Source organism: Caretta caretta, chromosome 5, assembly GCF_965140235.1.
Source record: "Caretta caretta isolate rCarCar2 chromosome 5, rCarCar1.hap1, whole genome shotgun sequence".
Classification (NCBI taxonomy): domain Eukaryota; kingdom Metazoa; phylum Chordata; order Testudines; family Cheloniidae; genus Caretta; species Caretta caretta.
Genome location: NC_134210.1, coordinates 97,196,940 through 97,209,945, shown reverse-complemented (window position 1 = coordinate 97,209,945; position 13,006 = coordinate 97,196,940). Strand labels below are relative to the sequence as shown.

The 13,006-nt window shown below is 39.4% G+C and overlaps 1 protein-coding gene across 3 annotated transcripts in view; it reads left to right on the top strand.

Annotated features, from left to right (window-relative positions):
• The window catches only part of LOC125637150 (proprotein convertase subtilisin/kexin type 5), a 305,277-nt gene that overhangs the window by 124,030 nt on the left and 168,241 nt on the right, over nucleotides 1-13,006 (top strand). For all 3 annotated transcript variants that reach the window (XM_075128725.1, XM_075128726.1, XM_075128727.1), the window contains exon 6: nucleotides 5,686-5,774. In XM_075128725.1, the coding sequence (XP_074984826.1) occupies nucleotides 5,686-5,774 (89 nt within the window). The remainder of the gene's footprint in view (nucleotides 1-5,685; nucleotides 5,775-13,006) is intronic.

Below are 13,006 nucleotides of genomic sequence, written 5' to 3'. Positions count from 1 at the left end.
AGGTTCAGCTACTCCCCAGGAAATTCTTACCAGAATTCAGTTGTCACTATAGAAGCTTTGAGCTATTGTGCGAGACTGTTAGGTGCACTCCCTGAGCAGCCTCATAAGAGTCTGACAAATCACTGGGTTCTTCTGGAATAGCAGAGCAATCAAAATACAGATTTTCCCCCTTATTGGTCTCTAAAGTAGCATTGGCTGAAATGGTGGGATTTGGCTTCAGCCTCCTTCCATTGTCCATCGTTTTCTTTTTAATCAAGGAGAACTTGTTCTATGCTGGAGAAGAACATAAAAAGAAAGCTCAACATTTGTTCAAAATCTGAAAGAATCGACCAAAATAACTGAGACTATTAAGATCAAATTGAAGAACACTCATTGCTATATAAGGCTGAAAAGTCAGAGTCCAGTTCTGTGTGAGAAGCGGAGTTTACGAAATGTCTGCCTCACTGCAGAGACAGAAAATTTTGACAGGAAACATGGTGGGATTGTCCTCACTGGCTAGCTAGACATGATTGGCAGCTCTGGATCTCTGGGCGGGGCTCTGTTTATCTAATTTGGTCTATTTAAGTACTTTTATGGAATCCATCACCTTAGTATCTGAGCGCCTCTCAGACATTAAAAAATTTACCTTCCCAGCGCCCCCATGAGGAAGGAAAGTATTACTACCCCAGTTTTATAGATGGAAAACTGAAGCACAGACTTGCCCAAGATCGCACTCTCTGGCAGAGCTGGGAATTGAATCCAAGTTGCCTGAGTCCCAGTTTCATACTTTCATCACAAGACCATCTTTGTATTTGGAGAGTTTCTGTGAACTTCTTGGCAGAAGGAGTGTGCTAGGTGGCTTTGCTGATTCCCTGTCTTCTGCTGCTTTTGGGGCTTTTCTGCTCCATTTTACTTTTATTTGCTCTCCTGTGCACCTTACAGTGGATGAGAGCTAGGACAGTCGAATGTAAACAGTTGAGAAGAATTAAATACAAAAACTCAAGGACCTTTGAGATATTTGCACTGGATTATACTTTGATCACCACTAGGGTTAGGTGAACTGTTAATAGCAAACTGTTTATATTGACAAGTTTCATTTCTTTCTCTTATTTCTAATTATTCATTAACAGGCTTTGATTTTGAAATATTTATTTGTTATTTGGAGTTATTAACCAAATGGTTTATGTAACCATATTTCAGCCTGCAGTAGCAACTGTTCCCAAACTTTTCATTATGCCTGTTGCTTTCACTATTCACACTGGTGATTAGCCATCTAATTCACATATTATTGTTTGGACTTTCTGACTGGGTTACTTGCAAGCACATTAAAAGCTTTCAAAATGCTTGCACGCACTGTGTTGTTGTGAGTACTCATGCAAACATATAACAACATAGATATGACTCTTTCTGCCAGCATTCGTTTGTACAAAAGTTCAGCCATATGGAGGAAAAAAAAAAAAGTAGTTCAGATACTGTAGAAGCAAATGCGAGGAGGTTACTGTTGGGGTTTTCTTCTGGAACAAAATGGTTGGGAATATCTTTTTACAGTATTCACCCAATTCGATTCTGCACTCAGACTGCTGAATAAATCACTATAGTTTTGTTAGTTACCATTTCTAAACATCAACCTGTCCAATCTTAATGTTAATCTTGATGGCATGGCAAATTCTCTGGTTCAATGGTGTGCAATTTTCTTACACTATTTTATATAGATCAGTTGTATAGGGTCTGACTACAAACTGGTGAGGTAACTATCTCTCTGATCAAAGAAGGCCTCTTTAGAGTATGACTACACATCTGCACAGTGGTCCATTGTGTGAATTGTTCTCAATAGTCAGCATATCTTTCAGAGTTTGACATGCTTCTGCCATTAGCTTTTATCTTTTAGGGGATATCACCCTTGTGAAGCGAAATATGACAGTAGGCAACAAAAGGAAAAGATATGCAGGTCAAGCAGGACAGTTGGCAGGCTGAAAACAATACAGATGTTCGTATATTATTCAGCAAGACTTTCTTGCTCTGATGGCTCCTGGTTTCACAGAATGCATTTTCATTTTAACCTTGGTTACATCTCAAACTCAACAATGCTTTTGGAATGGGAGGAGGGAAGAGGAGGAGGAAAGTCGTAATGTATACGGAAACAATAATGTATACTGCATCATTCTTCATCCCTTTTATCTTTGCTGATTCACAAGGATTTGCCAGCATGGAGCACACCTGTAGTCAGAGTTATAAAATCTGCTTTTAATTAGGGTAATTTTAAGTGGGCTAAATGAACCAGTTCAGAAAACAAATAAAAACTTAACTGAACCTCAGCCCAAGCACTGAACCAGAAGTATTTGTGTGAAAGCAACATGTTGATAAAGCTAAGCAAAAATCTTTCCATGGGGAAAAGTATGTAATATTTTCTTGAGACTCTTAAAGGTGACTGTAGCAGATCGAGCACTCACTGGCACGGTGCCTCCTGCTGGTCGTTAGGGAATTAGCTGAATTCCAGCCCTTGTAGCGCCCTGTGCTAGCCACTGTCTCGCCTGCCTCAGGCCCCCCTGTCCCTCCCGGACCTCGGTGCCCTTTACCTTGGGGTTCTGCCCCGCAGCAGTACCCCCACACTCTGGGTCTCCCCTCCCAGGGGAACCCCCAACCTTCTAAGTCCATCTTGCCTCAGTGGCTACTGCCAGTCATCATCTAGTCCCCATTCTCTGGGGCAGACTGCAGTCTGTAATGGCCACTCATCACTGGCAAGGGGGTTGGACCTGCTGCCTTTGCCTATCCCTGGGCTGCACCTCTGCAGCCCCAGTACCTCCTTAGGCCTTTACCAAGGCCTCAGTCTGGGGAGTTGCCCGGCTGGAGTTCCCTAGCTCCTTTTGCCCTTCCCCAGCACTGCTCGGCTTCATGTACCCTTGCTCCTTCAGGCAGCTAGGTCCATCTCTCTCCAAAGCTAGAGAGAGACACTTTGCCTTCTGGCCCAGCAGCCCTTTTATAGGGCCCAGCCTGGCCCTGATTGGCTGCCTCCCAGCCTCTTCTTATTGGCTCTCAGCCCCAGTCCTCTCCAAGGGCTGTCTTTTAACCCTTTCAGGGCTGGAGTGGGGTGACTGCCCTGCTACAGTGACCTGTACTTATTCAATAAAAACAAAAGATCCCACTAACTGTTCTGATAAACTTCAATGAGAATCCAGAAAATCATTGATTTTAAACGTAGTTTTAAGCTTTTAGGATTATGCCGCTTCAAGACAAGAGAGGGCTTGATTGTCTTATAAATAGAAAGACTTCTGGAACTAGTGCCTGAGTTCTAAAAGTGCTGCTTCTGGCCTACCTTCTTCACTTTAGTCTTGTAATTTGGGCTAGTTATGTATATGATTATCAGATTTGGATGATTACTAGGTCATCATAATAGATGCATACTGTGGGCCTAAACTCTCTACTGTTGAAGTCAATGGAAGTTTTGCCACTGAATTCAAAGAGAGCAGGATCAAGCTCTGTAAGAATAGTAATGCTGTGTGTGAGTAAGAAGAGGCATGCAAAAGAAAAAGCATTGTTATCCTCTTTGATATGTATTGCGTTCCTCATGGAACACCCAGGCTTTCTGAATTTGCCATGCCTTAAATTCAGTATAAACCTGGAGAAACTCCCAATCCCAAGGCCCAATTCCTGTTCACATGGAGAAATGTAGCATGTGTAAGAGTGATGAATGCCCCTTCCCTTTTCTTATGAAGAAGCTTTATTGCAAGTTCTCTCTGTTAGGTGAGAAGACTCCAGAAGGCAGTAAGTCCAGCGTTAGTCAAGGTCTTCCCAAGTAAGTTTTGACATGTTTCTGGCTTGTCATTAATGACAGACAGACTTTCTCCACATAGAAAAGCAACAAAAAGAATGAGGAAAGGAGCAAATTGATTCTTGCTTGTCAGTTTTCCTTAGCAATCTGAGTTATATCCATCTTAGACACAATATATAGTGATAATTTTCAAAAAGAACTCAGCCAGGCACAGATACATGAAAAATATGAAAAATTTCAACCCAAGCATTTAAAATTTGGCAGAGCATAAGCAATCAAAAATTGGGACTTATAATGGACAGTGTTAAGCAACTTTAACTTTAGGCAAAGATGCGAGTTCTGCCCAGAGCTGTCCCTTGGGTATGGCAAATCGGGGCAACTGCTTTGCGGGGGGGCTTGCAGGCTGGTGCTATTGGCCGGCACGGTCGATCCCAGAAGAGAGGAATCCGCCACTTCCGCTCCAGGCTCCGCACCCTGTGGGGATGGCCCTGGCTCTGCCTATAATAAATTGGGAGGGGGTTGGTTTGAAATATGACAGCTTCCTTCCTTTACCTGAACGCAGTTGAGCTTACACAGTCTTTGAATGGGTTTTTCCACATTCCTGTTTCTAAAATAACAACAGCAAATAAAGCTCATTTTCTTATTTCTAGTTAGCATTCCCATCTTGTAGATTGGCAAAATATCATAACCAAGATTTTCTTCGTTCTTTCATTCTACAGCACTACATCATCTTGACATTAACACAAAGGACAAGTGCAAAACTTTTTTAGCCAAGCATCTCTTTAAAGTGCCATTTAAAAGCCTGGGAACTTGTTTCTGTACATTAGAAATATAAAAGGAGCCACGGAAATGAAGCACAGACCCTTGAAAGTTTCTCAAGGCACGTCTCTGTAGGATGTCAAGCATAGGTTTTTCTGGGCCTGCATCAACATCGTAGTGGGGTGGTGGGTAAATGTTTTGTGTAATGCAAACATTCAATAAAGGGGATGTTTGTTGTCATTTGGGGTATATGCGTTAACGTAGGCTTTAAGCTAAATGTCATTGTCTTCATTCAGTATATGTAGTTTGAAATTTTTCTGAGTTCATGCACAGTAGAAATTTGTGTTAAATTTCAAAGCAATCTTAATCAAATTTCAGGTACCTGTTTCGCTATTTTAAGTTTGTGTAAATAGTGCAGGCATTCGTGCATTGTTGAGGCAAAAAATTGTTTCAAGAATATGATGAGTCAAAAATACGGCTTGGAAAGTCTGAAAATGAAAAACAGGGAACTTTTTTAAAAAAACCCATACCTCTGCAAATCCTTGTGTGATTTACTCCAGGTTTGGGGGAAAAAAATCTACCCTGGGATGAGATATGTTATGAAATTTGAGGTAGTTTGGTGTTAGTGAAATTGAAAACCAGGCTTCTAAGGAGAAAAAGAGCTTCAACGTTAAGTTTGGGGGGGATACTATGATCAAATTTGGTGAGTTATAAACAGGTTAATAAAGAAGTGACTTTGTGAGAAGTATCTAATTCTGATATCTTGATCTATCATTAGAGTTAATCAGCATTTAGCTTATTACTGTGGTCTCATGAGTAAAGACGATACTTATTTCATACAAATATAGTTTATCAGTTGCTTGAGAAATTAAAGATGCCCTTTGACATTTCTTAGGGGTTATGATTATAATTTTATACATAATTCTTTGTCGTTGACCATCACTGTTTTTGTTTCCTAGTCTCATCTCTTTGTTTGTTAATCCTTTTCTATTTACGAAATATAATTTTATATCTAACATATGCACTACAGACTGGGTCATGTAGTAATATCTCGCACAGACATCCAGATATGTTTTTTGCATCTGAGGATGAGCAAGATCAAAACCTTTAAACATTGACAATCTGCATTTTAGTGGGTAATGTTACTCGCTTTAAAAAAATCTCTGTTCTGCCTACAGGCATGGAACCCGTTGTGCTGGAGAAGTGGCAGCCATTGCAAACAACTCACACTGCACAGTAGGAATCGCCTTTAATGCCAAGATCGGAGGTTTGTAAAACAGTCTCACCGTTAACCCAAGTACAATTTGTACAAAGTGGCACACAGGAATCTTTTTGAACAAGAGCTAGAAATTTGTTTGCTTAACAACATGAGCTGTGTTGACAGGTAAATGCTTCTGAAATGGATGTAGTTAAATATAGTTACTGAAGAGAAGCCTTTTGTAGTGATACTTCAGAACTGCTCTCTAGAACTCTTTAAATACGCATAGAAAGTTAAGAAGCAAGACTTGTGATTAAAATACAGAATAAGGACTCTGGAGATCTGTATTCTGTTCCCAGCGCTCCCACAAACTTACTATGTGACTTTGGGCAAGTCACCTACTCTGTATGACTCAATTTCACAGCCTGTGTTATTGGGATAATAATTACCCTCCTCACACGCCTGTTGTGAAGATTGGATTTTTAGTGTTTGTAAAGCACTTTGAGATCCTCCGATGAAAGGACTATATTAAAATGTTTAAATCCTTCATTAAGAAATCTGGTTTGAGACTGCATAAAAACTTAAATTTGTGACTTTGGTGTACCATATCAGTTATATTCAAAAAGAGGCAGTGTGGTCTAAGGGCTAAAGCACTGGACTAGGGCTCTGGAGATTTGGTATCTATTCTCAGCTCTGCCATTGACCTGGTGTGGGACAAGTCACTTCACCTCCCTAAGCCTCAGTTTCCCTATCTGTAAAATGGGGATAATGATATTGATCTCCTTTGCTTTGAGATCTACTAATGAAAAATGCTATACAAGAGATGGGTATTATGATTATTACTTATTAAAAATGCATGAATCTGTCTATATCAAGAAATAATGTGCCACTCTTACATGTTAAAAATGTGCCATCATCTTCTCTTCTGTTTATTCCCCACAAAGGTCCAATATTAATAATTATTCATATTTTAAAGGGACGCTGAAAAAATAATCACCTGTGTTATTAATATGAATGTGTAAAAATGTTTTTTTAAGTATTAAGGAAAGGCAAGGACAACATTGTTGGCATCTACTGTGACCCAAGAAATGCATCTCTGCATCTATAGCAGGAAATGGAAAGTCCCCAGTGTTTTTGGTGAAAGCTGTTGAGTGAGTTTCCAGCCAGCTCACCAGGCCACTCTTCCAAACAAAAGAGTTTGTCAGCCTACCTCTCCCTAATGACTTCTCTGGATGGGCTAGAATATGGTTATCCCCTACTGCCCAGCTTTTATTTCATTTTAGGGAAGGTGCAGGTCAGACTCTTAGTTCCTCACTGATCAGGAGTAGGCTTGTTCTTCCAATTTCCAGGAGATTTCTCTTATTATAACTTAGGGACAAGGGAAGGTCCTGGAGCCTCCCCCTTCCTCAGAGGAAGAATCATGATGCCTCCATGCAGAGAGATAAAGAAATGAATTTGTTTGAGTCTGGCTGGTTTGATTGATGAAATGTGAGAAATGGGTAAGGCAAGGGAAAAAGAGACTTGTCCCAAGGATATATTGGAGTTATGGTAGGTGGAGTGTGGGGGAAAAATTGTATAAGGGACACACAGGATTAACTATGTGTGAGGGGGAAGGGACAGTAGAAGCTGATGGTAGAGGTTACTCCAGAATAATGTGGGGTTTTTTTTAAATTTATTATTATGGTGGATGAACTGGGCTTGAGCCAGGTGTTTGGGTGGTTGGTTGGTTTGAGAGATGGCCATTTCTGAGGTTGGCCTGGGGGCAGGTGGGTGGGTAGATGGAATTTAGTATATGTAAATACAAAGGATAACAAAATTAGGAAACCTGTGGGCTTCTAAAATCTTCCCCAATAATATATAATACCGTAAACGATGTTAATGAAATTTTATATCTGAAGACATAACAGAAACGAATTGTATCAAATATTGTTCCTCGAGTAAAGGGAAAAAATGCCCTCACTGGATGTGTTCCCCCTCCATGGGTTGAAAGAGAGAGACCGAGTTCATATTCTCACCCTGATTAGAGGAAAGACCACTGCTGCATACCCTAAGTGCACAAATTGTCAGGGTAACTGGACTTGAGCAGCTGTGGTGAATGAAGTAACTCCTCAGCATGCTGGCTCAAATTTTCAAAGACACATTTCAATGTGTGCACAATGCTGTACTTTTCTGACATCAATGTACAAATCAAGAATGCACGTGTGCATATGGACTCCAATCCAGCAAAACACTTGAGTACTTGCCTAACTTTAAGCATGCGTATTAGTGTGTTGTTTGATTGTGACCATAGTTACTGAGAAAGCACTTTCTTCCTTCCTAACCATGGCATGTGATCATAGTATGCCCTGAAGTATGAGATTTTATTACAGCTATTTATTCCATTCCCTTGATCACACTGTAAGTCATTTCTATAGATTTTTAAACAGTGTCTGATTAATTAAGCAAAAAGAAAAGGAGTACTTGTGGCACCTTAGAGACTAACAAATTGATTTGAGCATAAGCTTTCGTGAGCTACAGCTCACTTCATCGAATGCATGGAGTGGAAAATACAGTGGGGAGATTTCATTTCTATAGATTTTTAAACAGTGTCTGATTAATTAAGCAAAAAGAAAAGGAGTACTTGTGGCACCTTGGAGACTAACAAATTGATTTGAGCATAAGCTTTCGTGAGCTACAGCTCACTTCATCGAATGCATGGAGTGGAAAATACAGTGGGGAGATTTATATACACAGAGAACATGAAACAATGGGTGTTATCATACACACTGTAACAAGAGTGATCAGGTAAGGTGAGCTATTACCAGCAGGAGTGGGGGGAGAAAAACCTTTTGTAGTGATAATCAAGCTGGGCCATTTCCGGCAGTTGACAAGAACATGTGAGGAACAGTTGGGGCGGGGGGGAATAAATATGGAGAAATAGTTTTACTTTGTGTAATGACACATCCACTCCCAGTCTTTATTCAAGCCTAAGTTAACTGTATCCAGTTTGCAAATCCATTCCAATTCAGCAGTCTCTTGTTGGAGTCTGTTTTTGAAGGTTTTTTTTGTTGAAGAGTTGCCACTTTTAAGTCTATAATGGAGTGACCAAAGAGATGGAAGTGTTCTCCGACTGGTTTTTGAATGTTATAATTCTTGACGTATGATTTGTGTCCATTTATTCTTTTACGTAGAGACTGTCCAGTTTGGCCAATGTACATGGCAGAGGGGCATTGCTGGCACATGATGGCATATATCACATCGGTAGATGCGCAGGTGAACGAGCCTCTGATAGTGTGGTTGTTGTGATTAGGCCCTATGATGGTGTCCCCTGAATAGATATGTGGACACAGTTGGCAACGGGCTTTGTTGCAAGGTTCCTGGGTTAGTGGTTTTATTGTGTGGTTGCTGGTGAGTATTTGCTTCAGGTTAACTCTCCCCACTGTATTTTCCACTGCATGCATCCGATGAAGTGAGCTGTAGCTCACGAAAGCTTACGCTCAAATATATTTGTTAGTCTCTAAGGTGCCACAAGTACTCCTTTTCTTTTTGCAGATACAGACTAACACGGCTGCTACTCTGAAACCTGGTTAATTAAGATATGTTTCAGTTCTTGTAATATATTATGGAGACACGATCTATGAATCGGTTAGTGAACAGACCTACATGCAGGAATACTCCTTAAATACAAGTGAGCAATTTGCATTTGATGAAACCATAAGGTCATCACATCCCCTTTCTTTCTACTTCCCCTTCTTTCTCAGGAAAACACTGTATTTCAGACTCATTAACTGGTGATTCTCTGTCCTACAATAGAGGCCATCTGGGAATGCAGAAGTGTGAAATAGGCTCATCTCCATGAAAGACAGTAGGGAATACTAGAGGGGGAACAGAGAAAAGTTAATGTTGAAAGAAATAAAGGAAAATAAGAGCTTTGCTCTGAATAGCTGTTGGGAAGGGGGGAAAAAGACATTACTCACTATCTAATGAAATGACCAAGACACTGTAAGGCTGCAGACACCTCCTGCAGATACTGTAAGGCTTTCCTCTGCATGGCAATGCTGGATTTTAAATGCATTATTTTTATTAAGCATCATGAATGTGTTTAGTGCTGCATGACAGTCCCAATGGATTCAGCCATATTTGCTGAACCACAGCCTGTTTTAAACATAGTTTAAAACGGATTCAGGCTAACGGGATTTAAACATGGTTTACCTGTCCAGTGAACAGGGAGTGTAACCACATCAAAACTAAATATAATCACTTTGCTCTAGACTAGAAACAAAACTCATCCTTTGAGCAACTCCACTGGCAACTGAAGGAAGAGCTTCATCCAGCATATTTACAATGTGTTGGGGACTGTCACGAGTATGTTTCTTAAACATGGTTTGAAAAATGGTTATGTCCCATCTGCCCGAGTCAGACAAACTGTGCTATATTTGAAACCATATTAAACCGAACCAGTGTTCAGTTAACAGCTTAATTCACAGTGTAAGCTTGGATTTAAAGAGCCTCTTTTGGCCTACTGATGGAGAACACTTTACACCTTTCTCAGAGATGCACCTGCTTGCACTGGTATGAATTTGTCCAGCGAGCAGTATTCCTCACCTCAGCCAGAATGTGCTCTCAGGGCCTCGGAGGGGTAGAGAGGAAAGAAACGGAAGTGGAAGAAAATCCTTTCCATCAATATTTCATCAAATTCTATCAGCAGAACAACTATGATTAATGATGTTTGTGATGGAAAGTCATTTGCAATATATCCACCAGTAATGCTCACCTTTTTCTAAGTGCTTTGTCCTCTTCCCCTCTTTTCCATTCACGCCAGAAACACTGACCACAGAACAGAGCAGGGAACAATTTCCTCAAAAGTCTGATTCTTCTCTCACAGCAGTGCAAATCAGGAGTAAATCTGCTGACATCAGTGGACCTGTGCTGACAGGAGACAGTGAGAGTGAGATTAGAATATGGACCTTAATTCTGTTGCTGTTTGGGAGATAACTCTTGTGAAGAAATCATACAATGTGTCTCCGGTTCTTACTCCTCTCTGCTGTAGCTGAGCCTCCTTTAGCTGAGCCAAAGGAATGTGATTATTTGAATGTTTGCCAGTTTTTACAGCACTCATACATAGCAAGTTACCACTTACAGGGTTTTGGGCTCTCTTTGTTTGCTATAAAAAGGGATGGCTATCTTGTTGTTTCAGAGTAGCAGCCGTGTTAGTCTTGTTGTTGTTATTTCTGCCTTATTGTGGAAGTTACAGAGCATCTGTGGGGATTTGGTGCTTAGTTATTTGGCTGGGCTTGAGTCCTGATGGGAAAACGGTTATACTAAACTATGACAGAACAGATGTAGATTGTCTTCAACTGACAAGGAATTTGTTCAGCTGTTTCTTTAAGCTTAAGTGAGGCACTGATTAAAAACAAATATTTGAAAGGAAAACGTGCTTTCACTTAATTTTCACATGCTTCTTCACGATTTGTTAGAAGTTTGAGCTGACTAAAATTCCACTTAGGTTTTGACATTTATGGCAAATATTTGGAAAAGTTTAAAGAATTCTGAAGATTTAGTGGACAGTCTGGAAACTAAGTCTGCTAATTGCCTTCTGGATGGTTATAATTGTGCTATCACCACACGAGAAAAACACTTTGTATGTTCTGTGAGGGGGCAAAATTAACAACTCATGCAATTGTTACAAAAATAAAGTAACTATTTAAAATAGCCAATGATATGTCCATTGATAAAAGTTGCACTTGATGTCTGCTAACTGTTGGCAAAAAGAGAAGAGTGGACAGGCTGCTTCTGGATTTTACCACGGTGATATTTGTTAACATTAAACATGGTGTAAATTATTTCAGATGCCAGGGATAGAACTTGGTTTTACTATTCACTGTAGTGAATGCTACATTCATAAAGCATGTTGCATTGTTGTAGTAACTAAAATGAAATTCTCTCCCTCTGTTTTTTATCTTGATTTGTTTAAATGTAGTATACTTTTTGGTGTTTTAGTTTGGAATCAAATATATTGATATGCTTGAAAGAATGAGAACACACCTTTTACCCCTCATTAACTTTTTAAGATTGCTGAGGAGGCAAAATAAAACCTGAGATTACCAAAGTTGTTTAAATTGCTTTTTTATAAAGTAAAATTCATAGTGAGATCACTGTTTGGACAAGTTCATTATCTCACAGAACCTGGGCAGTTTTTGTGTGAATTTAGAAATATGATCACTTCTCAATTTCCAGTCAATTAGAATGAGAAAAAATAGATCCTTTATCAACAAACCAATCTGTATACCTTGGAAGGTAAGGCCTTGGTAAACACTCAGCTTAATTCAGTGCAAACTCATGAACAAATCTGTGTTCTTATAATTAAAATATATAAATTTGATTTATAAATAGCAATATTCCTATTAAATGGGAAAAGACTTCAAATATGTTAATTATGGAAGTGAACGTCAACATATACTATCTCATACAATTACATACTAATTATTATTTAAAAATGAAAATCTTTGATCAGATGTCTCATTGACTTGGAGGTTATCCTTTCATTGCTGCTACTTATTAAGGTGTGAGAAAGTTTTAAACTGACCTCAATTGGCTGCTCCCTCAAGATTAAATTATATTGAAATGTTATGGTTGACTTGAACAAGAATATTTATTTAAAATTCCAAAATATTCTTAGTTTACAACCTTCAGCCTTTCTCATCACACTGCTCCTAAAACACCATGCTGTCATGTAGATATCCACTTTACAAATACTGGCACACAAGTCTGTCAAATACTACCATTTACCAAGGGTCGGATCTTGAGATCCCTTATTTATGCATAACTGCCATTGACATAAATGGGAGTTCCACATACACAACTGAATTTCAGAAGCAGGCCTTACACAGTTTCCTACCTAGAGAGGGATGTTCGCAGTTTTGCAATTGAGGTAGAATAATGTTATGCAAAGAATGCTATGGTTTGTCAGTAACTTTCTATAACACTTTTGCTAGTACCTAAGAACGTCCTCCCCAGCTTCTCCTTTTGCAGAATCCTGCAATGAAGACATAATCCTGTGCTTATCTATCAGCGTACATCCTGTGTTTTATGTCTATCAAATTAGAATTGCCATGTCTGAAATTGCACTGTGTCATAGAGAAGGAAAGGAAATTATAATTATTTTTAAATGAGAAATATAAATGCACTGAGGTTGAAATAATTTTTTTAAGTTTTCCCCAAAATTAAAGTTTTTCTTTAAAATTCAAACGTGTATTGGATGAAGGAATTTGAGCACAGATGTTTCCTAAAGCTTTAGAGAAATTGACTTTACAATTTGAGTG